The sequence below is a fragment of the Neolamprologus multifasciatus genome, unplaced genomic scaffold (assembly GCF_963576455.1).
Source record: "Neolamprologus multifasciatus unplaced genomic scaffold, fNeoMul1.2 chr06_unloc_1, whole genome shotgun sequence".
Lineage (NCBI taxonomy): Eukaryota > Metazoa > Chordata > Actinopteri > Cichliformes > Cichlidae > Neolamprologus > Neolamprologus multifasciatus.
In genome coordinates this window covers 25488-52500 of record NW_028181982.1, presented here as the reverse complement: position 1 = coordinate 52500, position 27013 = coordinate 25488, and the positions used below count along the sequence as shown (strand labels likewise).

Below are 27013 nucleotides of genomic sequence, written 5' to 3'. Positions count from 1 at the left end.
TATATGTATATGTGTATATATATATATGTATATATATATGTATATATATATCTATAAAATTCCAAGCCTAAGGAATATTACACACTTCTGGATAAAATTATATTGTACATTATTGTTCCACTACGGTGTTGCGGTTATCGAGATAATGTCTTGGCTTATTAAATCCAGTTTTGCTCTTCAGCAAGTGTTCCTCTCCTTAAATTGAGAACAACTCATTCTTTGCAGTAAAATACAAGTTAGAATTAGTGCTCATCATTCTGACTCATTTGTAATTTAGCAAAATTATAATAATGAAAAATCTCTGCAGGCTTTTTGATTTGGACTGACTTTGGTAAAAAAAAAATTGCGTATTTTTTTTAACTATTTGGAATAACTTCATGTGGCACGGTGGCACGGTGGTTAGCACTGTTGCCGCACAGCAAGAAGGTCCTGAGTTCAATTCCACCATCAGGCTGGGGTCTTTCTGTGTGGAGTTTGCATGTTCTCCCCGTGTTTGCGTGGGTTCCCTCCGGGTACTCCGGCTTCCTCCCACTGTCCAAAGACATGCATCTTGTGGGAATAGGTTAATTGGATAATCCAAATTGCCACTAGGAGTGAATGTGAGTGCGAATGGTTGTCTGTCCCTGTGTGTTGGCCCTGCGACAGACTGGCGACCTGTCCAGGGTGTACCCTGCCTCTCGCCCTATGACAGCTGGGATAGGCTCCAGCGCCCCCTGCGACCCTGAAAAGGATAAGTGAATGGATGGATGGGATGGATGGAATAACTTCATGAGGATTGTGGTGGAGGGCTTTATCTCCCAAAATGTTTTAAAGTGGGACCCAGTACTGTGTTAAAGTAGCATCTCTCTACATCCCCGAAGAGGCTCAAACTGAACCATAATTTATCCTAGATTTATTAAATAAGAGACGCTGAACTTCTGAAGTGATCTTCCAGACCTCTGGAAAATGTATAAATCCTTTGAGATGTGTTTTGCGTCATAAACTGCATAAGGACAGAAACCAGAGGATGCTGGAAGTTTCTAAATAATGAAGTAGAGCTTCTTGGTGAATTTGATCCATTGCAGATGACTGAACCCCACAGGATTAATTTCACAATACACAGCAATATCTCATGCTGTGTGCTTCATTAGTTATTCCCCCAGTCATCCACTGTGAAATGTTGGCATAACTTAGCCCACTGAAAAATTTAAACTCCATTTAAAGGGAAACTTAGAAATCACTACTTGTCTTTAGAGACTACTTTGAGGCAGCCTTCTTTTGACTGCTTTTTTCTGGTTGGTGTCTCATCTTCAAAGGTACTTTTCTATGTCTCTGTGAACAAAGCTCGATGTGCTGTCTTTTTGTCTGCTGCGGCTTCTGCAGAGAGCGCCAGTTATTGGTCTCTGAGAAACTGAATCGTGAGAAAACCTGTCTTTGCTTAGAATAACAGCCTTACTTCTTACTCGCTAGCTGTGATGTCTCCTACTGAAATGAGTGAGCTAACTTCTGCCATTAGTTCAAATGTCTATAGCTAAAATTAATGTGCTTGTATACATTTTAAATAGCAGACTAGTTATAGCAACAGATAATATGAAGTTAAATTAAAATAGTGTTTTCTACAGCAGACAGTGGTCATAGTAGCTAAAACTAATCAATAATGGAACCTTTTTAAACACTTAACCTAATTAAACTTAGTCAGCATCTGTTACTGCAAGTATGGGATATGCAAAATACACAAACAAATAATAAATAAATTACAAAATATAAAAATGGAGAGAAGAAAAACAACATTTAAATAATTAACAATCAATGAGTCCATCACTGATTCACTCAGTCACTTTAATTTCAGTGCAAATGAACACTTTCACACCATCAGGAATGGTGTTAATAAAGAGCAGTCGGTGCCTGCAAACAGCCCTGAGCTACACGGATGCGAAAAGAAAGTGATACAGTTCAGGTCTTCATAGATGAGCTAAGTTCCCCCACATGGCAGGTGTTTTTCTAACCAAACATCTTGTCTCTCTCTGTTTCTTCTTCACACTCTCTTTCCTCATCACCTCTGTCCTTTCTCTCTGTCTCTTGGGTTACAGCTCTTCAGCTGATGTTAACACATGACCTGTGAACGCCACCTCAAAGCTGGTTTTGTACTTGTTTTAAATGGAAATTTCTGGGCTGTCTGCAGCTGTTGAGACAATAAGTTTGCCGGTTCTCTGGTGTCTTTTACGATTTTATGCCTGGTTTTATAGCTTTACAGTAAGACAGGGTGTCATGAAAAAGAAGTTACCACCTTCTTGATTTTTGCATATTTGTCACAATTCAAGGCGTCGTCAGCCTTGTGTGAAAAAGAAATTTCCCACAATTAACTGTGATTATGCATGTTTGTTTGAAAGCTGACTTTAATTTCATTAGCCACACTGAGCCTAATTAGAATCTTTCTGACAAAGTGAAGCAGGTAAAAGATCTCAAAAAGCAGCACATCATGCCACAATCTAAAGAAACAGCTGAGAATCAAAGTCATTGACATCAATCCATCTAAAAAAGCGTTTCAAACTCAGTTTTATAAGGCTTTGGGACTCCAGCAAACCACACAGACAGCCATTATCCAAACTTTGTGAACCTTTGTGAAGTAGTGAAGCTTCCCAGCAGTGGCCATCCTACGACAATGACAACAACAGAGACTCAATGACCAGAACAACATCTAAAGAACTGCAGGCCTCACTTGCCTCAGTTCAGTGTTCAACAATTTAGCAACAAGAGAGAAAGTGCACATCCATGGGAGAGATCCAATATGGATAAATGACAAGTGACCAAAAAGAGCACAAACGTTCATCTCAGATTTGTAAAAAAAAAAAACCCATAAAATGTTTTGATGATTCCCAAGGCTTTTAGAAAATATTCTGTAGACTGAAGAGACAAATCCTGCTTCATAAAAAGAACATCATAAAGTTAAACATGGTGGTGGTAGTGTGATAATCTGGGGCTGTGTTTCTGCTTCAGGATATAAATAGAAGTGCAAATCAGATCGTAAGGTGTCGCTCCTGTATCTGCTTCACCTGCACGGAGATGGTCATGTGAGGTAATGAAGAGTGAATTATTTGTGCAACCTACAGTAACTTCAAAAAACTGTCATTAAACTTTTTTCTCTCCAGTGCACAAAAAGCACAAAATAAGAATACAGAATCTCAACACTGGGTCTGGTGACCTTTGACTACGTATTCTGTTTCCCTCCTTTTTTAAGCAACATGACAAAGTTCAGCTTTAATCCCACGTTGTTGTGTGGAAGTCAGGGAGAGACCCCCAGGGTTAGAAATATCAACTGGTCATATGGTTACCATGGTAATGCGAACACGAAGTACCTGGGGGAGGTTTACTTGATGGATACTGATCAACCCACACACTGCAGACCACATAATTTCTCCTCATACATGGCTTCCACCCAACTATTATGTTTGTTTGATGTCTCCTCAGGTAATTGGGTATGTGTTTGTCTGAGGTGGGGCCCCTGCTTTTTGTAGCTGCGGGCCGGAGGGGACATTTTATATCCCTCTATATAAATCGGAATTTATAGCTTTGGACACTCCCTCCTTCCCGCTTTTAGACTGAAGCGATTTTGCATGCTGTTTTTTGGGGCATAATTAATTAGTGTTTATAGCACAATAGAGCTGTATGCCAAGTCTTGCTTACTGTTGTGTTGGGTTTGTCTTCGAGATTTTTTTGGAATCTTTACCTTGAAATAAAATCGTGAATGTAGACTTTTACAGTAATTTTGTGCTATAAAAATAAGTTAAATGAATGGACTTTTTAGATGAGTTGGATCAGACCAAACGTTAAATGCTCACTCTAGCTGCAAATATTAACAGGGAAATGTTGAACCAATATACTATGTTTTTATTTGAGCATATGGTGGGACATTAAGCGAGGGTCCTCCCTTAGGAAATTTTAAGTGTCATAAACGTAACTTTATGAATTTCTTCACCAGTGTGTGCACGGAAAACAAAACACATAGTGGATTACAATGCAGTGATTCCCTCTGGTATTCTCCATCATTTTTAAGAGTAATTTTCAGCTTTGGCGCGGATAATTTATGCTTAACATTTATATTTTGGGAGCAAATTGCTTAAGAACAAACACCTGCCTGCTCCAGAAGTATTCTTTGCTTAGTAATGTTATCGTGTTTTCCTAAATAAACCATCTGCTTCCTTAATGTTTTACTGGGAGGGAAGAGATTAGGACAAGTGCATGTTCTAATTGTTGGGTGGATGGGGCGAGGCTTGTTGGTACAGCTGTGCTCGACAGCTACAAAAGTCTTTTAAAACAAGACTTTTCCACAAACAATACAAAAAAAAAATGAGCATGTTGTATTCCATATGGTCACACTTAAGCAGTAAAGATGAAGAACACAAGTCGTTACGATCGTGCACAAATCAACCTAAACCCCACGAGCCAGCAACAGCCAGCGACAGCCAGCTGCTCGCTCAGGGAGCCGGAGTTCCTCGAAACCCCCGAGAGGCAGTGGCTGGTGATCCCTCCTCACCGCCGGCCAAATCTCTCCTTTCTCCCTCCCTTCCCTTATCTCTCCGCCCCCACCTTCCCTCTCTTCTTCACTCCCTCTGTGCCTGGAAGGACGTATGCGGATGGAGCAGAGTCGCGGCGTCCTCCTGGAGCTGATCCAACCATCCCGTCTGAGGCGGTCGGTTTGTGCCCCCCGCCCGCGCTTGAGGTTTCTTGCACGGCGCACGGTGGAGAAACCAGACGGCCTTTCCCGCTCTGCGCCGTCGACCGGCAGAAAACAGCGTGCCAGGTAACGTGACGCACCACAAAAAGAAGCTGGCACCTAACTGAACTTCTCTCCCAGTGTGCCATGTGCCCACGCTTCTGAAGTAGACTTTTACCTCTGCCCGGAGACGCCATACAAGACTTCATAGGTCGATGTCGTCATCCCTTTTCTGGGTTTCATGTTGTTGTCACTACTGATGATGTAATTATTTTTTTTCAGTTGGATCTGCGTTCTGCCGCTGCTGCGTCGCACCTCTCGAAGTGAGAAGACTCGCTCTGCCAATGTGCGTCCCCAGCATCGCAAACTTGGATCGTCGCCTCTTTTCGCGGAAAGACTCATCTCCACCTCTTAAAACCTTTTGTCACTGCTGACTAACGATGTATTGACAAATTGTGTGACACTGTATGGATACTTCTTTTATCCCCTAACTGGCTTTTACTAAACTGTCAGACGTCAACTTTTCCCTTGCGGATGAAGCTTTGCTTGCTCTGTCTATGTGAAAGTGCGTCGGGCATAACCGGAGTGCGCACACGTTTAATTCATTGCGGCGGGAGCATGGGATTTTAAACTACAGCATGTGGAGTCGTTCCTAAGGACCGCATCGCTGCTCTCCGTGGGTGTATGGAGAAGAGCAGCCTGAGAATGACAGGCGGAACCCGGGAGGCGCCGGTGAACATCTCTCCGGCGGTGGCGGCCAACGCAGAAGGCGAGGAGATCGAGGTTTTGGAAAGTACCGAAGTCATCCCAGTGGCTCCAGAAGAAGTAGGTCTACACAATGTGGCGTCAAGTGAACACATGACCCCTGTAACCTTTTGACATTTTCACAGTTACGAATCAGGACCTTCAGCTTCATTTTCTTTGAGCGAAGTTAAACACAGTCCCTCTAAAATTAATTTCAGAAAGCCATTTGTCCATAATTCAGTGGCACAACTGACAAAAACAAGCGTTTTACAAAGACACGAGATGGAATTTAAAATACTGTTTATTCTTTTGAGAGCCGAGTTAGTAAAAGCACCCAGCACTTTGCTTCATCTTTTTCCAAAGACACACGCACACAGCATACTACCTTTTACACATAACGAGGCACACTTTTGGTACCTTGTTATCTTTTGCTGCGGCTCATTGACCGTAATGATCAGATAATAGCTGCATGTGATCGCAAGACTGCAATTATGGCAAATGCGCATAGTGAAGGAAGCCCTTTTGGCCGATATTCATCATTATCAAACAGGTGCTTCCCTCCTGTCTGGTACCTGTTTCTGAGTTTATTTTTCTTCCCATCTATTCCTCTTATTCATTGCTTCACACGCTCTATCTTTTTCTCTTTTTACTTGTCTCAGCAATGGAAGTCTCTGTTTGACAAGGTATGTATCACAACCTTTAGTCCTTTAGGCTTGACTTTTCATATGCATGTTTCACTCATTGTGGAACTGTGTTGTCTCTGAAGGTGCTCATCTGTGTGTGAACTGTTGGTGACCTATGTCTTAATCTTTATTATCCGCTCCAAGCAACACAGATATATTAATCTGTTAAAATCGGCATTGTCTTGCTTAAAGGTCATGAAACATAGGAAAGATTTAGCAAGATCAGGATTGCAGGATTGCACCAGAGGCAACAATATTTAATATTAAAAACTCCATATTTAGTGCGCTTTAGTGTGAATTGCCCATGGATCATGACCTTATCATTGTAAATGTGCTGTAACAGTGGCTTAATCACTAACAGAAGTGATTTAAACCTGCGCTGGGGGATTTTGCAAACTGGTAAAGGAAATGACATACGAAAACAACAAAAAAACCATTTAGATATTAGAAATATGATGCAAATATTTTCTGTTCAGCTATCACAAGTGCTTACTTAATACTTTTTATAGTTTCAAAATACTGCTAAACTTTGATCAGTTCCATAAAAAAGTAGCATCAGAGTTTCATGGGGTTAATTGACTTGAATCCTGAGTCTTTTTTCCCTCCAGTCCCAGTTTATGAATTAGGATGAGTCAATAAATATATTTTCAGATCAAAATCTTGCCTAGTGCAGCTTTAAATCCTTCGCTCGCTGGGTATGACGGCATAACGTGTAACCAGGTCGAATCCCTGTCAAACCAAACTCGTGGAGAAGTGGGGGCTGTGGTGGGTGTGTCATTAACTGATATCGGCTCCAGTGATACAATTAGGATGATACACGATCCTGGATGGGTTGATCTGTGAGTCAGAGCAGTCTTGTAAGAAAACACATGCCACCATGCACACACACATGCACAGAGACACACAACCGAGAAACCCCAGGAGAAGAGAAACAGCGACTGGCTGATCATGCAAGCAGCAGGTCTGACAGGACTGACAGACGGCAAACGAGCCCCCCTCTATCACGCAAACACACGCACACTTATGCCCACACAGCTTGCAGTGTGTGCGACTACTGCATCACCTGCTCGGCATAGGGCCCCCCACTTTCTCATGTGGGGAATTGTGTGCATATTTATGTGCGTGTCTGTGTGTGCGCGTGAGTGCAGTGGTCAGCTGGGATTTTTAGGGTTGAGACTGAGGCTCGTGTCAGCCTCACTTTTAAGGGGGAGACAGAGGTCCCGTGGGATTATGGTGTGTGTGTGTAAGTGATGGCGCATATTCTGTGGACAGGCATTAAGTGGGCCTCTCAAGCCACTGTCTCTATGTGTGCTGCACAGCTTGGAGTTTCCTCAAGTGGGCGTCGGTCAGAAAAAAGCAAATGGCAGGGTCTCTACTCACCGTGGTAGCAACAAATATCCTTTCACTCTTTCAGTCTCCTTTCCTTCTTGGTTCACACAATGAGTTGGTCCATTTGTCAAGGGGCTGACCTCGGGGACCCCCAGCTTCTGTGAAGCGACAAGAGAAATGATGGGCCACTGAAGACCAGGAAAGAAGGCTTTTAATCCACCCTGGCAGCCCGTGTTACTGCATGTGGAACAAAAGATGAAAGCTACTGAAAAACAAAGAGCAAGATCCAAAGATTTATGAGTCTAATGTAAAGATACACATTTCAAAGTTCATCTGTATGTGTGGAAGTCTAGTTTCATGTGTTGGATACTTTATTTGGCAAATATAAGATGTGAATGAATAGAAATATGTATGGTTCAGAGATGTGGAACAAGAGAAGAGAGGGGTGTGACATGCAACAGGTCACCAAACAAGTTTTCAAAACAAAGAAAAGTCATGACTTAGTGGACTGACCGGTAAGAGGTCAATCAAGTACAGGTAACAAAATCCTTTCTTCACGTTATAACATATTATCATCGTATTTGAGGACAGCTGAGAACATCTGTCGATTCTAAACAAAAAAGAGCAGTTTTTCTTGGCTGACAGGTTGTATACATTTGTTTCTTTAAAAGATATCCCAGTATGTAAACTTGAAAATGTCTCACGAATGAAAATCTCACCTTCTAATAACTAGATGTTACAAATCAGCTAAAAATACAACGTCTAAAGTTGAGGACAATGATGCATCATTTCTGTTAATCAGTCCTGACACCTCTGTATGTTCTCAACAGCGCACATTTTATCCTGTCATCTCTCTCAGTGATGTTTGCACAGCAAAGAACTACAGGATCGTTTTCTCTCATTCTTTTCAGCCTCACTCTTTGGCTTTGCTCCCAACTCTTTAAAGCAGTTTGAGCTGTGTAAAAAAAAAAAAACCCAACCCTTTGCCATCCTATCAATTTTACCAGCTCCCACGTGACTCTGTACATACAGCTATCATTTCTGGATTTCAGACCATTGGGGACAGGATTCAAAGTGCTGCGTTGCTCTGTTTCCCCCTCACTCCTCTCTCCAGTCCCCGGAGAGGATTTTGTTGCTGTATAAGTGCTTTCTTTCTCTGCACACAGGAAGCAAGAGAGCAAACCTCAGAATGCTTTGATTCATGTTTCCCATCGCCTGAAACAAACATCGAGACTGAACACAGACACAGGCGATATCTAATGAAGCAGAGGAGATGCTGTTAGCGCGGACAGCAGCTGCACTGCCCTCGCTCTCCCTCATAATCAAAGTGTCCCAGCCTCTGTTTGTCCTCTAGACACACAAATCTGAAAAGGCTGCAGTCATTGTAGCGTGATTACACACAGCACATGTCATCAGAAGAAAAAGAAAGGGCCCTTTACAGATTCTTCTTTCTACCCTGACTGATTTGCACACCAAAGCTCAGATAATGATGTTTCTTTCTTTTCTTTTTTTTGGAAGATTTCTGTGGATTTAATCAATCCAGTTTATATCTAGGATTTATTTGCTAAACTATATTAAGCATGTTTAAATCACACAGTAAAATGGAGGAAACACATTTGTTTTGTGCAGCCAGGGAAGGCACATCAGATGGCTTTTTATGTGTGACTGGGAGCACTAAAGATTTCTTTTTCATCCCGCTGGTAAAACAAAAAGTGTCTAAAAAGCTTCTTTCTCCTTTAGCTGTCTTGACCTAGATGGTGATTTTCTTACAATCTTGATTGTGAAGAGCTATGTACACACAGCAAAGATTCAAAGTTATTATTCACCGGGGCTGGGACTATATCTGCGTTTGCGATTGCTGATAGTAGAAGTCTCCAGATGTACTGATTGTGACGTGGCTCAGCTCAAATGAGATGAAGCACCTGTAAAGGCAGGATATATACAAACCATAGATTGTCTTTCTCTTCTTTAGAAACTTCTCTTTAGATAACTCTCGACTGAAGACGCACAACAGGATTGTTTGTCAATTCTCATAAATTGTCAGTGAATACTAACACATCTTTGATTCTGTGTGTGTGTGTGTTTGTTTATGTGCAATCCATAAGTGTGTCCACAGATGCCTTTGTGTTGACAGCATGCTCCCAATGCCACTTCGAAAATCCCCCAGGCATGCGCCCACAGGAGCTTAGTGATTAAACACTTTCACATGTCTGCATACTTTCCGTGAAAGTGTTTCCCTTTTAACTTCATGGTTGGTGGCAAAGAAAATCCCAAAACAACTGACTGGAGCCACATAAATCAATGTCTTATAGTTCTTTTAGGAAGGTTGTCTAGATGGGGAGATACAGTATACAGTACATGTCATTTCTTTTTATTCTTCCCGGAAAATGGGAAGTAGATACAGTTATTTATCAAAACGTGAGGAAAAAACAACGTTTGTTCAGTTCTAATGAGCTTGAAATTAGTATGTGGTATGGCTGCCTTTATTCTTCATCACAGCCTGAACTCTTCTTATTTCTGGAAGTAGTCTTCAGGAACAGTTATCCAGGCCTCCTGAAGGAGATTCAAAGCTCTTCTTTGGATGTTGGCTGCCTTTTTTCTTTCACATTTTCTGTAAAGATGATCCCGGAGAGGTCACAGCTCCGGGGAGGCCAATCAATGACTGATATTGTTCCATTGTGTGCTTTTCTGTCCAGGTATGTTTTTACTGCACTGGCAGTTCGTTTGGAATCATTGTGCCCAAAGATGAAGCCATTGCCAATCACACTGTTTACAGATGGTGTTGCATTTGGTCAAATCCGAATTCATAAATCCATCAATTTTCAAAAGATCCCCAACACCACTGTCTAAAATGAACGAGCCTTCACCGTGTTTTCCAGATGGCTGTAGACTCTCACTGTTGGGCTTCTCTCCTGACCTCTGATTATTTGAACCAAAAATGTCAAACTTGGATTCATCACTCCATAAGACCTGTTACCAGTGATTTTCAGTCCAATTTGTGTGTCATTTGGCATCCCTCAGCCTTTTCTCCCTGTTTCACTTCCTTAAGAATGCATTCTTGACAGCCATCCTTCATTTGGGACCATTTCTGATGAGGCTTCAGTGAACCATAGATGGATCAACTGAAGGGTCAACTCTAGCAAGGTCTTTGTTGGATTGTTATTATTATTTTTTCTTGCTGTTTTTTCTTTTGGATGTGGCTTGAAGATACTGCTCATCTTCTGTAGTGTCTTTTTTTCACCTTCACATGGCCAGTTTCCTCAAATTATTTAGTGACACGCGGCACACAAAAATATTGATCAATAGCTCTTCAATAATCATGTTTTTAGTGAAGAAAAAGGATCAGATGATGTTATTTTTGGAATTTTAAAAAAATAGATTCAGCTAAATAATTGGAACACATTTTGTGTTTTAGCGACATGCTGCAAATAACGAAATACCTAAATACACAGAGATTGGTTCTTCGCTAAGTTGTCTGTTAAGTCTGGAAAAAAGGTTCATCCCTTGATTTAGGTTCCTTTTTTGTGCTTCAATGATTCACAGCTCAGTGTAAAGTGATTTAACAGTGAAAATGCCCAGGTATAGGGATTGGACTTGAACATAAGTAAAGAAGTGGATATGTCAAAAGAAAAACTTCAGGAAAGTGTGGAGAATTATTGCTCAGCAACAATAAAAAATGACAAGCAAGTCTGACTACATGGTAGCAAAATCCAAATAAATTAGTCTGGCTCAATACTTTTGCACATCAGTGTATATTTTCCTGTAAGCTGCTAGTTAGTGCCTCCTTCCTCATGACCCGTATATTATAAAAGATGTCAAGCATGACTGATAGAGGGGAAACCACGAACTTTGTGGGCGTAGCCTCCATGGCATCATATACTGGATTTGGGCTCTGGCTCAACTTTAATGTTTTGGCCGCCAATGCTGTCGTTTTTTTGGATGCCAGAACTTACCACATTTGGATGAGAGGGTGGAATTAAACTTGGTTAGTGAGCTGCATTCATAAATTGTATGGGTGCAATGCACAGACACACATATCTTATAATTAGTGTTAAGTAACATTCAAACACGGGGTCACCTAATTCTAGTATGCAGATAAAGAAGTTATCAAGCAAAAATCATAAAGGTGATATTTAGCAACTCTGTTGCCACTTAATCTGAAACAATGGACACCACAGGAAACAAGAATATCATGTTGTCTGAGTAAATGAGCGAATGGTCCACCACCCAGTTGACTGGCACTTAATGGAAAGCCAACTGGGAAGCCTCAGCTGCTATTAGCGGTGCATGCAGGGAGAGGATGTCTCGACACGCCCCGTCAGTTTTACTTACACTAAAAACAGAAGGAGGTTTAGACAATGAGATCATGAACAGCAGTGAGTGAATCTAGTGGTAGTTAGGTATTGTGTTTGAAGAGGGTAAGGCATGCATCATTTCAAAGAATGGCACCCGCAGACTTTAAAGGATAAATCATAAGGACCTTTGCCGCTCCCCATTTTCAAGAAATCTGAGACTAGATCAGATGTTAGATGTTTGACCAAAATATTTCCAGGACAGGCGTTTTTTTCCCTGTATTTGTACCTTTTATGTCCTTGATATCAATTAGCTTCTAATTACTTTCTGTATATAAATTTATTTATTAGTGTTTCTCTCTTTTATCCACATTATTTTTAGTATCCTGATGTGTTTATGAGGCTAATTGCCTCTGACACATACACAGATGGCGAGGTCACAGTTTGCTGACCTGCTCATCCAACGGCACACATGTGATTGACACCAGCTGAGTCCTGGAGATGAGCCAACGACAAACACTTTTTGAAGTGTGTTGTCTTGATTCAGGATCCTGAAAGCAAAATACACTCTGCCTCATTTTATTGCAAAGCGCCTGGCCTGTGCGGTGATGAAATAACAGAGAGAGCCTCAAACATTTTCATTGAAAGATTTAATCAGTGCTCATCTTTCCCCCACTCCTTTGCCGCTCCCCTGCTCAGCTCTAAATAGATTTCCTTAATGAAAGGCACAGTTCCAGTTGGCGGAGTGTGAAAACAGTTTCTGCTTTTATGCAGAGGTAAAAATAGCCGCCTTGTCTGTCGATCTGTAAATGAGAGATAGACGATGCACCGGTTTATTTGTAATTGGCTATAGTGTGCAAAACACAGCAGCGGCATGAATCCGAGGTGTCTCTTTTGATAGCTGAATGGCTCAGTAATTTGGCAACCTCCATATGCCGTGTGTTTGTATGCATGTGCATCTAGTAGTTTTGTACACACTGGGCCTGAGAATGTAAATCCATTACTAGAAGTCAAGGGAGGGCAGTGAAGAAGGCGGGGTATGCCTATTGCCTTTTAGGACCAATGTCAGTGCGTACATTCTGATGGGGCTTCTTCACAAATCATCCCTGACTGGTCTGCTTTCTACGTTCTCTTTCATCTCACTTATTACCTCTCTGTCTCTTGTCTCGTTCTTCTGAAATGCGATTTGCCATCAGAGTTAAGTGGATGACACTGCAGATGTGACAAGGCTTCAGTCTCTGTCTGCTCATCAGTGCTTTTATTTAATCTCTTTCCATTAGCTCAGTTCACAGATCCACACATCACCATGCACTAGCTCATCAATGATACAATAACAGGCAAAAACTGAAGGGCTACAGACAAAAAACATCAAATCAGTGGCTGATAAAGGAGCCAGAGGTATTGTTTTCAGCAAGGCTACATATATTGTGATTGTGAGCCGAGTGCGTGTCTATGTCACTGCTGACACAGCTCACAATAAGCTATTTTTTGTCTGGAAGATCACGTTGTAGTCTCTCTAGCTGTGAGATTGTGAGAGTTTTGGCTGAAACTGGGTTCTAGTTTGTTCCTGAATGATGGCTTTTTTGGTAACTTGTCATTTTTGCACTGTTTTTAACCATTAATGCGGTGGCATTTCTCAACACCACTTATCAATGTTGGGATGGTTTAGTTAGCTCTGATGGTTAAAACAGAAGAGTTTAATTTTAAGAGAAAAGCTTGGTCCCGCTCTGTGCTGTATGTGCCAGCATGACATAAACTCTGGATCCTTTATTGCTCAATGTTACGCTTGTAGGCTGCCTGCAGTCAGCCCGCAGGCTCTGGCTTAAGCTACACAAAATGACTGTTTGATTGTTGTGGTCCTGTTAAGCCACTGGGCTTTGCATAGGGCAAAGCACATCCAGTGTGCTCCCGAAAGCCAGCTTAACCTGCAAACACGATTTATATGTGGAAAAAAAAATCTTTTCATGTTGCAGCATGAAAAGAATTCTCCAAATTCTCCTTTTCTCCATATTTATTCATCATAACAAATCATAATAACAAGATCTACCTATCAGCCAATGTTCGGACATCAAACAAACACATTTGCTTACTTTGTTTAGTCTCAGGTATCCAGACTTGTTTTGTCCTCTCCTGCTTTACACAAGCATGTTTTGCTGTCATCTTTTATTTGCTTTTTGAACAAAAGTGCCAAAAGGATTTGCTTTTTATAATTATCAAACAGAAATACAACCTTGAAAATTATAGAAGAAAATAGATAGATCTGTCTTTTTCAAGACAGCCAATTAGCAGGCATGCTGCAAAAGGTTTTAGTGAGAAAAAAATAACCAAAGCTTATTTTCACCCATAAATAAAGCCAATCTAAGGTGTGAGATTTCAAAAGTTCTGTTTTTTAGGTTTGAAAACCAGATTTAAGGGGCAATCGCAAAGGAAGCACTTTGCTCAATGTACATCGCTTTGTTGCTGACAACTGGTAGCTTCTAGGCTTGAGGTTGCTCTACACTTTATGGCCAAAAGTATTGGGTTGCACCTCTTAATCTTTGAATTCAGGTGTTTTTGGTCCAGTTGTCATAGATATTTCATGATCAACTATAACTGATATTAATGCAGTGTGGAACATAGCATATATAAAAAAGATGGAGTCGTCAAGTCAGGTTAACTCATGAATCATTATTCACTTTTACTAAACAGAAAGCACAACTCAAGTATCAACACGCATAATAGATCATCAACAAGACATGCCAGTGCTCAGGAGGGCAATTCCACTGAAAGAAATAGATCTCAGCTCAGCTGAGAAGTGGCCGATTTTATAAAGTCAAGAACAGGGTTTCCGAGTGAGGTATGTTGAGGTGCTTAGTATGTAAGAGTCATGAATGCTCTGCTGACTCAGTAACTGCAGCATTCCACATATCCTCTTTCATTAACATCAGCATAAAGACTGTGCACCAGGAGCTTTGTGGGATGGGTTACCTGTAGCCATGAGGCTGCTGTAGGTGTACAGTCCTTTACGATTATTGGTAGTTATTTTCTATATCTCACTTTAAAGTTGAGAAACGTTTAAAGCCCTGTCCACACAGGAACTCAGTTACATTCAATGACTTCAAGAGAGGATGGGCGAAATAACTGCAAACTGGGCGGGTCCAATGTAAACTTTTCTCAATGTTGAGGCAAATGATTGAGAGCGCAGGATAGCACTCATTGACATATGACAAGGTAGTAAATAAATGAGAGGGTTACCTACAGGAATGTCCACTAGTGATCAACCATCAGCGACAAAGTGATGCTTGATGAGTGAATCCCACTCATCAAGTGGACGGGCTTAACTCAGGATCATCCACTTTGCGTTGCCTACAGTTGTTTCACCTGTTGTCGTTTAAAGTTGATCATGCACGGAGAAACAAATGTAATAAAATATACTTATTCTCTTATTTACTTTATATATGCCCTTACATTTGTATCGTTCAAGACACTAAGTGTGAACCATTTTGTCCAAACCAATCAGATGTAGAGATGTTCCAAAGTCACAAATGTAAGATGGCAAAAACTCATTTAGATAAGAGGATACATTTGAACACTCAATATTCACTTTTTCTTTGTAGGTATTGATGATATACAATATGAGTTACAGAAGTAGTCACATGAAGAAATTAAAAGCTGTAAAAATCTTGCTCATTCTTCCACAGATGACAGCTAGTTTACTTTCTTCGTCTATTTCAACGTACCAGTGCAGGATCACTGTTTAACAGAGTCCAGTTTCCTTCTTGCAGGTCATCACTCTGATCCTCCAGGGGATCAAAGACACATTGCAGGTCCATTCGTTCCTCATTGTATCAACAGGTCTTTCCACAGGTTGCAGAGCTGTTGACAGATCTGGTCATGACCCATTACACATTACAGCAACTAGCAGCTGTGTGCGTGTGTGTTTACATGTGTGGCACACTTGTAAGCTTAGGAGTTCTTGAAACTTGTGGCGCATGAAATACAAAATGACTCCCTTTTTCTCAGTTTAGAGATGTTGTGTGGATGTTCCCCCCAGTGAGATATCAAGAAAACCACAATTTTAGGACACATTCCTATGCCATAGACCATGCAGGTCCACAATGAAGCCTTGCAGGTGTGGTGTTGACACAGGTACAATAACCCTGTGTTTGCTGTGTATACCTGTCTGTGTGTTTCAGTGCTCTGATTTCTGCCTCTTCAGTCAAGCACTTCCCATTAAGGAATGTTTCTGACTGAGTGTTCAGCTGAGCCAACTCTTTCATTCCCCTCTCTTCTCCCAGTAGAAGAAGCGTTTAGTGCTCACTAAGACAGATGGCACATTGACAACCACCTCAAACGAAAGCTGACAACTGCTACCGCAGATGTTTAGGCCCATGTGCTGGATTCATAATGCTGGCTGTATTTGCTGAGTTTGAACTCTAAATTGTTTGTTGGCTTTCAGATCACTTTGTCTCACTATGTGCTCAGCTGTCCGTGAAGCGCTGTTCTAACAAAGTGCTTCTCCAGCGACTCCTTGTTTATTCCCACACCTCCTTGTCTCTCCGGAGAGTTTGCAGTCATGACAGACTGTTGTGCAGACAAGAGGAAAAATGCATAATTGAAAGGTAATGGCATTTTTTTTTTTGCTGCTTTTTTATTTTTTTACGCCCACAGTAAAACTTTAGGTGGTGAGCTCAGATTGCATTTTTCTGGATTTACTTCTCTAAATTTACTAAAACTTTTTTCTTAGTTTAGGGGCATTTTTCATCCATACATTTGTCATAAAAACAGAACAGTACTGTGAAAAAAATCTGAATTTCTTGATTAAAGGTGTAATAGGTGCAATATGTTATTGAAACATGTCCAAAAATACATGGAAATATAGCACATAAGGCAAAAGCAGAGTTTGTTCAATTCTAATAGGCTTGAAAGTCAATATTTGGTATGAAAATCTTTAGAAGCTTAGTGATTAAACACTTTCACATGTCTGCATACTTTCATGGAAAGTATGCTTTAAACATCATGGGTGGTGACATAGCTGAGAAGATAGATACATGTGCGTACAGTATACAGTACCTGACATTTCTTTATATTTTTTATAGGAAAATGGAAAGTAGATACAGTTATTTATTGAAATATCTGCACACATACATTAAAATATAGTATAGAAGGCAAAAACTAAGTTTGTTCAGTTCTAATGAGCTTGCAAGTTAATAATTGGTGTGACCACCTTTATTCTTCAGCGCAGCCTGAACTCTCTTTGTTTCTTTAAGTAGTCTTCAGGAGTAGTTCTCCAGGCTTCCTGAAGGACATTAAATGCTTTGGATGTTGGCTGATAGTGCTACCTATCCAGGTATGCTTTTACTGCTTTTGTTGAAAAATGAAGCTGTTGCCAATCAGAACCTTTCCAGATGATAATTCAGGGTAAATCAAAATCTGAAGACACTTTTCTATCTCCGTATTTCCATCAGTTTTCACACTAACACCAGTCCCAATACCACTGTGTGAAATGCAGCTCCAAGCTGTAGACACTCACTGTCGTACCAGCTCTGAGGTCACGTGATTCTATTTGTCTCTCATATTTTTCACAAGTTCTGCTAAAGAAATGGGAACAAATTTTGATTATTATCTATTTACTTATTTATCTTTTACAGGCTGCTAGCAGTAAAATGTGTACAGACACAATTTGAAACTGATTCTTTTCTATGTATAGACACATATAAGAAACATAAACACTGCAGCCAAGCAGCCAATGTCCAAAAACCCCTCCAAAACATACAAGACCTCCAGAAAGCCTGAAGAACTGTTGCTCAACACCACTTTAAAAATGAACAGAAAATGTGTCCATTCTCTCTTTTGTCTGTGCTCAGTGGCTTCTCTGGTTTGTGTTCACATGACAACTTTCCAGAAGCAGACTGTATATAACCCCCAAACTGGTGTCACTTTACTTAATAACGCACTTAGAAGAATATAAACAATTTACTTGACACGGTACAGGTGGACTGTGGACTGTGGACTGTGGGCCTGGACGCTTCATTATAACTTTTTGCAGAGCAGTTGTTCTCTCTGCAGCCCTCACATCAGGTTCCTCTGTCTGCCACATCAAGATTGGTTAAATAAATTAGGCAGACAAGCGACTTCCCTCAGACTCGGTGCCTGCCCCAGTTTCAAGATCAGGAAGCTGGCTTCAAGAAAGGGAGAGAGATGTTTACTGTTTACTAATGTGGGTAATCATAGAGTCACGATTGATATGATAATATCATCACACATTACCCACAGTAACGATGGTATTGCACTGATTTTGTAGCAATTGATACATCGTGGCATCCAAGTAAATAAGTAAATAAGAAAATATTTTTAGCAGCTGCGTTTTGCTGTCAGTGTGTGTGTGTGTGTGTGTGTGTGTGCGTGGGACTCCAGTAGGTCACATTAGTGGAGAATTCTCTGACTGCGTGTTTTATTAGAAATGTTGGTATTTGGTGACAGCACAATGATAATGGTGTCCCTAGAGAAAGTGATACGTGATACTGATACTTAGCCCCATCCTACTGTTTCCTTACTGCTTTCTTATTTTATTTTCAAGTATATAAGGTTCCCTTGCATTTATTTATTGCCGTGTTTGATGTTATACCTATAACGTAATGTAATAATACATAGCTCACTGTAAAAGTAAGAAAATGCACATAGCTTCTGGGTCTAAAAAGTGTCGCTAATGAAGTTGAAGTTGAAGTGATATGTTTTTTTATTGATTAGCATTCAAATATCTCAGTGAAGACAGAACAAAGATTTACCACAAAGCAAGAAAGCATGAGACAAGGCTAATCAAAAGGTATTGGCTGAAGCATTTGCTTATTACGCCAACCCTTTTAACAAAAGATCTTTTAGCATGCAGCTCCTGTACACAGGGCTCGAAGCAAATAATAAAATTCAATTCAATTCAATTTCATTTATATAGCGCCAAATCACAACAAATGTCGCCTCAAGGCGCTTCATAGATACAGAGAAAAGCCCAACAATCATATGACCCCCTATGAGCAAGCACTTTGGCGACAGTGGGAAGGAAAAACTCCCTTTTAACAGGAAGGGCTAGGGTTGAAAAGATAAGTATAGCTGTCTGGAAATCTTTGGGGAAGGCTTCGGCCAAAGTTTCAAGTCATACTGAATACATGCAGCATATGTTTGTTTTGTAAATTAGGGTTTCCATTGACCAATAAAACCCCCATGAAGGGTATGCCTTAGGGTGTCATCCTGGTGAATGGCGGTACTTTAAGATTATGCACATCAAGATGACGGTGATGAAAATGCTCAGCATGAGGTTCACTCTGGGATATCATCCACCAACGGATGACATCATAATGGCTTCGTCCATCTTTTGTATACAGTTTCGGAGTAAGCCAGAGGAGTTTTGAATGTTGGCAGTTTTAGATTTCAAGAAGAAAGTCAAATTGAAGAAAATGCTTGTAACTTTGGATGGGTTTTATTCAAAAGTTTGAATATTGCAGATAAGAAAGGCAAAACTTTGGAGCTTTTCGTTGTATCTTGGACCAGGAGCTGTTGTGTCAGACTGTTTGTAAGAATGGATCACATCAGGAGAGAGGGTCTGTGAAAAGCTTCCTGATGTTTTTATGTGATTCATGACATCGGTGTTTCTTTGCAAAGCAATTACAATGAATATCAAAAAAAGTTACAAAAAAACTGAGATATGTTGAAATTGCATGGGTAGTAATAAAAGTGTACAAAGTGCATTTGGACTATCTTACACTAAAAGAAGGGAATAACTGGCTTTTTAATAGGCTATTATGTAGTGATTTGAGTTTTTCTGCTGAACTCTATATAACCTTAAAAAATGAAAAGAGGTTTTACACACTAAAACATAATTTTGTTAGAGAAAAAGTTGTTATGCGTCTGAGAGTAAACGTTAAATATTAGTGGGGTTATTAGAGATTTTGGAGCTTTTATATTTTATATAAAAGCTCTTTTATATCAACATAACCGCTTGATTTGTTTGGGTGAGAGGATGGGTCAGTAACTCTCAGACATCCTGGGCCAGCCCAGCAGGCTCAGCAAATGTCCAAGGTGAGTGACAGTGCTTAGCTTTCACACAGATACCATCCTGTCTCCCCTGTGTCGTCTTACAGGGCATCACTGCCAAAGCCTGCCAGCCGGGCCAAAGTGCTGAAGTGGCTAACAGTGCCAAGGGCAAAACCACATCACAGCATGCAACACAAAATTAGACAAACAGGATCTGCAGCCATTGATTTGATGTTTACTGAATCCTAGCATCCTTTTGATTATTAGCATTGATACTGCTGACTGCTGCAGTGGCGTCTGTTCATAAAGGGGCAAATAAGATAAACACTGAATCATTCAGGTTATAAAACATAATCCAGACGTCCTGCATGTAATTTTGCAATAAAGGCCCATAGTAAAATACAGGGACATGAAATTAGGTCATAGATGGAGTTGTTCCCACTGATGATAAAAATTTCAGTAGTTTTTCAGCTGTGCTTACTATGAAGCATGAGCTTCAGAGAAGATACTTTGATTCCCTTTTTCTCATGGTTGGACAGGCGTAACTGTTTTTAGACAAAATATATTTTGTACTCCTCAAAGAGAATAGCCTATGTTGTTCAGCACTGGGGACTGCAAAAACAAAATACCCCGTCCATAAATATTATTCAAAACTGTTTGCCATAGTTTTACAAAATTTTGGTCCAAATTGGACCACGCAACAGGACAGGGATCCCAAGCACAACAACAATTCTACAACAGAATAGCTGAAAGGGAAAAGCATCAAGGAGCTGCGATGACTCAGTCAACGTCCAGACTTCAGCCTGTGGTTGGATCTTTTCATAAACAAATGATTGTAAATCTCCACCATTTAAATTATTGAATTATTAAAGCACCATTGTAAAGAACAGGGGACTAAACCTGTTATGCAGTTATGTGAGATACCGATGAAGTCATGCAGAAAATGACTATTTCAACTTGTTGCTGCTAAAAGTGTTTTTACAAGCTATTGAACTATGGGGCGTACTTGCTTTTTCCACAGGGCTACAATGTCCTGGACCAACTGTATTTTTCACATGACGGTAAAATTAATGAATGACTGAACTTTGGCTATTAGACACACCCTGAATAAAAACCCGCCAGTCAAGAACATAAAGGACTAATAAAGCTTACTGCATTTGATCCTAACATTTCCCTATCTGTGGAGAATTTACCAACACTGAGTCTTAGTGTGTTGTTTAATTTAATATCTGTTGAACTCACTGTAGGGAGCTAATTTTCAGCTTAGTAATTCTCATTTAAGGCAAATTGAGGACGGGAATTACTGCTGTGCTAAAAACTGGGAAATGTCATGACTGATTATTATAACTGTTAGATGAAACACAGTAAAATTACACTGTTAACCAAACAGTATTTAATATAGATTGGTCACATTATGTCACTGAATAGGGACTATATTTTGGCTGACTGAGATACAATCTCTCAAATAATTGTTAGCATGGGGGAACATCCTTAAACAGGCTTTTTATGTGTAAGGATACACAGTGGTCAGAGGTTGAGATAACAGAGGCTTTTCAAATAGATAATAGGCAACATAGAAATTTTCATATAGCTTTTACTATTGTAAATCGAGCAGAATCAACCTTCAACAATAGAAAACATGCAAAGAGCAGATATTTCTAGATATGGATTGAAAAGCTTTTAAAAGAAATAAATAGTATTGGTGGATCTTCAACGTTGCTTTTTTTGTAGTTGTAATGTGTTTGTGTTCAGCTTACCTCAATAATTAGTCAGTGGATCTAAAGTTAGCTCCGTTCGTGTAAAAAATCTGAATTTGATATGTTGTAGTCAGAATGAATGTTACTCAGCTTTCAGCTTATTACTCTGTCCAGATTTGTTGCGATCACTTTTGTGCTGTGAGGCAGTAAAAACCTCATTTATTGCAATCTCAAAATCTTTTGTATATCCACTTGGTCTCGTAGTGCTGTCTTGAGTGCTGACACTAACCGTAAGGATAACATAAGAGGGAATTGCTGTAACCTGACATTAAGTGAGAGAAGATTCATTTCACAGCATTGATAATGGAAGATTCTCAGCCTGTAAATCCATCCCTAATCCTTTGCCAGCCCAGTGGGGTATTTGCGTTTTTATGTGGTTGTGTCACCTCCAAATGTGGCTGTAGTGATCACAGCGCATCCTTAATGCATTTTGGTGCAGTCGCTCTGTTTACTTGGAATCAGATCAAACGAACAGGCCCTGTTTTCACACTCAGCATTAACATGCTGAGTGTGAAAACAGGGCCTGTTCTGTGACAACACCGTCACCTTGTCTCCTCTGTTGCAGTGTTTAGTAGAAATCTTCTCAGAGTTACAGAAGCAGGTGGGGTATTCTTATGGTCGTCACTGGGTTTGCTGAACCCACATTTGCAGACATAGTGGCTCATCAGAGTGCCTGTCAGAGTCTGACACTGAAGTTGTCATTGTGATAACGCTTATCTCCTTCAGGGGAAAAACTGCCAAGGTTATGATAACTTACAGTTCAATTTCAGGTGGAACGAGAATCCATATTTATTATTTTTACAACAGTCTTTCTGAAATAAACTTCACTTTTTAATGAGGGATTTATGTGTGTGCAATCACATATGACATATAACAGACAGTCAACACAGGATTACATAAAGTGCAATGTGCAAAAATTGCAAAAAAACAAAACAAAGACAGTGCAACACCAGACAGAACAGAACAATGCAGGCACAAGACAGTGTGGACACAACAGAGCAAACATGTGCACACACAACAGTATGTGTGTGTGTGTGTGCTTGTGTACTCTAATGAAATCTGTGCATGGATCTTATTATTTCGACTCTTTCTTATTCTTCAGTGAGGATATTGTGGCAGCATTGGTGATTCAACTCAGACTGGGAACAGAAAAAGTGTCAAACTGACTCTTTTGCTTACTTTTCTTCAGAACTTTATGAAGATGCAAGAAAAGGTCAGGAAAGAGTCAACTTAGTTTGGCACAAAAAAACCCCTAAAATGTATATAGCTGGTCATAAGATCCATGAGATGAAAAGGAAGAGATGAAGGTGTTGGATCAGGAAATTTGGTATGCCAAATATACAGCAACTATTTTGTTACTCAGTGACAAGTGGGATCTCAAAATGCCAGTGATGTTGTATGTCTGCAATTTAAGCTGAAGCATCTTCATCAATCCGGTATCTGCAAAATGGAGTTATGGAGCTGTTATTAATCATATCTGTTACCTAGCTAACTCTGATTTATAACTTATTTCAAGCAGCTAACCAGATATAGTGTTTAGTGAAATATGCTCTTTTATTTTGGTAGCTAAAGTCATTTTGTTTGTGTTCAAGCACCTAACTACAAATATAGACTGTATATAAATGATAGAAGTAGCCATCATTAGCCACTGTTTTCTGGATTTCCAATTTTAAAACTTCAACTTTTTTTTTTTTGGCCGCTGCCATGTTGCTATTTTAAGGGTCCCGAGTAACATGTCACCCTGATTACCTCAATGAAGACCCCTGTCATACAAGCCTACAGAGCAGCCGGAGAATAATGTGTATTTCTCAACTGGTTGCTGATGGTTGCTTGCTGTTTTCCAGATAAAACCAGTCACAAAGGGGATGTTGCACCAAAAACCTCCTTGCAGTTGCTTTGGTCATTAGCAGATTGCCACTTTCACATGTAGCTTGCATGGACTGATCTGTGGATGGTCCCTGAGTTGAAGTGAAACTTGTAAAAGTACAACAGAAGCCAGAAATTTAAAAAGTTTGTCTTCAAAGTAAAAGTTGTCTTACAGCTGCAACCAACATATTGGGGGCAGCTTTTTGAAGGCGAATTGTTTCTGTTTCCAGTTTGTGTTATGTGTTTCACAGAGCAGTTGCCATTTGTTTTCAGCCCAGTCACCATCTTCAACGCAAATCGTAGGCCACCATAGTCTTCTAATGACCGCAGGAAGAAGGTTTGCACTGCAGCACTATATATCAGTTTCATCCAGAAACTGCTAGTAAGAATTCACATTTATCCTTAGTGACTTGCGGTTACCAGAAAGTCTGAGGCCTAAGGCTAGCATGCATGTTTAGCAAGCTGCATCCATAAACTGCATGGTGCATTTAGTGACGAGTAATGCACTAATAAAATACCTGAATTTTACTCACCTAAACTGCAACAAAGACTTCAATAATTCAGTTAAAAAGCTTCAAAGTCACTAGCATCACAAAGACAATCGAGACCTCTCACCCAGTGTAGGATGTATTTTTAATGCTGTTGTTGAAGCTGAAGACGTTTTCACATCTGAACATGGGAGTCAATGGGGATCGACTTAGCTTTATGTGTTGCATTTTGTTTCTATTTGAAAATGTTAGTATGATTCTCAACTATTCTCAAATATTTACGTAAAAGGACAAAAAAACCTGAAAGAAGTCAGATATGGGGTTTTTTTTGGAAAACAATTATATAATAACCTACACTTCCTGTAAAAACTTGATTGTGAGGTCTTTGGTTGCTGTATGAATGCAACATAACTGCCTCACATCTTAAAACCCTTGAACTACTTTTTCTGTTTTTTGTTTTTTTGAAACTCGAGTAATGTGGGTTGAAAGAACTCCCTTCTTCTTCTGCCTTAAAAGGAAAGGGGAGTCGACCATGGAGAGAGTGGGGATTGTCTCTTGCTCGCTGAGTTCTAAGGATTATGGGAATAGGATTATGAAGTTGAGGGTGCCCGAATGGGACTTTCCACTATTGCCAAGGATCAGGAGACAGCTAACTGGCTGGCTGCCTGATTGTAGCTGATTAATAAAAGCTCCTGCTTACAGAGTGGCCCCCAAAGAGCAAATGAAGGGTTCTGTATACTGGTGTAACATGTCCTTTTGCATGCAGTGTGTTTCTTCTATTAAGGGAGAAATTCTTGTTTAAGATTGACAGACAGTTTCAAAAATCCCACCCGGCCCAGATGGCTACCTTGAAAATGTTTCTGAGAGCCAGATTAACTCCACCATCCTCACCCCCAGCCTCTCGCAGCTCACCCTTTCCCTCCTTTTCTTTCTGAGATTTAAAGAAAATAAGTCTGGGGCCTCCCCTTGGGGCAGCCCAAGCTCGGGTCCATTTGCCAGCTATTATAGATCATAAATCTCTGTGGTGAATGGAACCGCTGCCATCAGTGGTGCAGGGATTTGATTGTGTTTTGGGGAGAGCTGACCTGAGGGCAGGCCTGTAGCAAAAGAGAGGAATGAATGCGAGAGAAAGACAGCCTGGGGAATGGCTCATTAAACAAATGTTTCTCCCCACTTTTTGTTCCCCTTCTTATCCTGTGAGGAGCTGCTGAATGTGTTGAGCACTGAAGGGACGTTTGATAGAGGGTTTGGCCTGGCTATAATGAAGGGTTCTCACCTCGTTGTAAAGGGGAGGTTTGGGGAGAAAAGGTCACTAATCTCCATCTTTGTCTCAGCGCTGACCTGCCTGTGCCCTTTGCCTGAGTGACATGGATGCTCTGTTATAACTTTGTTGGTGTATGTGTGTGTTTGACATGAATTTTGACTTCTCCATGCCTCCTGGCAGATTAGCTCACATGTGTTTGTCTGTAAAAGTGACATTTGTGCTCTTGTGGTGTAAAAGCTTTCTTCCTGGCCATGTCTTGTCTTGCGTGTCCAGTTTGTGTCTTTGTTTGTGTGTTTAATTGTGTTTCCATACATGCTTTTCTCCAGTGTGAATGCTTTCACAAGCACAGACGGGAGGTAAAGTGTTTATTTGAACACATGTTAGACAGCCTGCTGAGGGCCATTCAGCTGTCTGCTACAATCCCCTCTGCTTCTGGAAATGTCCTGGGGGCAGTACAGCTCTCTCTCTCATTTCACCCATCTTTTAAACTATCAACCAGTCTGTCCCGCTCCATATTGCCTTCTGTCAGACAAAATCAAACCCCATCCATACTAATGCAGATAACTCTGAAAGCACATCTTTTTCTTACACCCACTCGTGGATGTGAAGGCTTAAATTTGAGTTTTTCCCAATTCTTTCTAAAATGCAGGTAATAGTATTTAAGGAGAAAATGTTGCAGTTTTTTGTTTTGCATGGATTAATGCCATTCTGTCAATGATGCACTTAGGATCTGCAAAAGTGTTTCTTGGCATGTAATGTGTAATTTAATTAGCAATGTGCTTTTTGCTGCTATACCATGTCCCCCTCCATAAGCTTGTTGCCACTGCTGCCAAAGTTCACATGACATTGGATACTCTAAACCCCATGTCAAAAACCACCTGTAGATATCCAAGCATACATCCAAGTCTACACATGCTCGTGACTAGAGATCAATATTGGTAAACCAGCTTTTACCATCAACGCAATTATAATATGTAACTCTGAATTCAGTGTTCAGTACCTTACGAATGTCACAATACCAGAAATTTAGTAGTCGGTACGAATACCGGAAGAACTGCAAGATTCTTGATACCCAGTTGGATACCAAAACAAAACAATCATCCTGCGGACACAAACTCCTTTATTAAAAAGTCATTTTAAAACACAGACATGGTGGAAAAGTTTACAATTTTTAAAGTATATTTTGTTAACAAGGTTAAGATGGTTCCTGAGTAACCTACAAATGTTACATTTGCATTACATTAGCATAAGAGTTTAAAGTTTGCTATAAAAGTTGAGCTTACAAGGCCAAGAAAGATCACATTTTGTTGCTGTGAGTTGAAACTTACTCAAACTGAATTCTTTGAATAGGTCTTGGGTGCTTCGCTACATTGGAAGTACTTCCGCCCAACATCAATTGCATCTCGCCTTTGGTGAATCAATTATGATCCCTTATTAAACCCCCGTTGAATCCATAGTACTTGTCATGTCGGACCCCAACACACGCACACAGACCAGGGGTATAGTGACAGCAAACTTATTTTATTGTTATTGTTCACTGTGGTTTCGGCTTAATACACGGGACACAGATACTCCCGCTCAGTGGTCACTCCACTCTCCCTCCTCGACTGTCACTGAAACATAAAAGAGTCACAATCAGTCACTCGTCCCAAACACCTGTTCAGCCCCGCCTCCGTGCTGCCCCGGGAGCTCACCGTGCCACCCCTCCTCTGCAGCGGGCCAGAGACCACATCCACACCACAGTACTGTCATTGCAGATTCCGCCTTTTTTACCAATAATTTGGAGCAGAACCAATGTTGAAATCGCACTAGTCTTCTTCTTCTGGATGCAAGGATAGACTAGACCACTTGTAGCTGTACGCTCCCTCCTTCAGTCCCAAAAGACTGGAA

The 27013-nt window shown here is 40.5% G+C and overlaps 1 protein-coding gene and 1 long non-coding RNA gene across 3 annotated transcripts in view; both read left to right on the top strand.

Moving 5' to 3' along the window:
- The first annotated feature begins 4640 nt into the window (after positions 1 to 4640).
- LOC146490380 (rhomboid-related protein 3-like) overlaps positions 4641 to 27013 on the top strand; it is a 47854-nt gene continuing 25481 nt past the window's right edge. The window contains exons 1-3 of one of the 2 annotated variants that reach the window (XM_085153256.1): positions 4641 to 4780; positions 4976 to 5518; positions 6097 to 6120. In XM_085153256.1, coding sequence (XP_085009382.1) covers positions 5378 to 5518; positions 6097 to 6120 — 165 coding nt within the window. In that variant the 5' untranslated portion in view covers positions 4641 to 4780; positions 4976 to 5377. The remainder of the gene's footprint in view (positions 4781 to 4975; positions 5519 to 6096; positions 6121 to 27013) is intronic. The other variant, XM_085153257.1, reaches the window with a different exon arrangement.
- Positions 8015 to 20212, top strand: LOC146490381 (uncharacterized). Its single transcript, XR_014872781.1, has 2 exons — positions 8015 to 18434; positions 18798 to 20212. It is a non-coding gene; the product is annotated as an uncharacterized LOC146490381 (long non-coding RNA).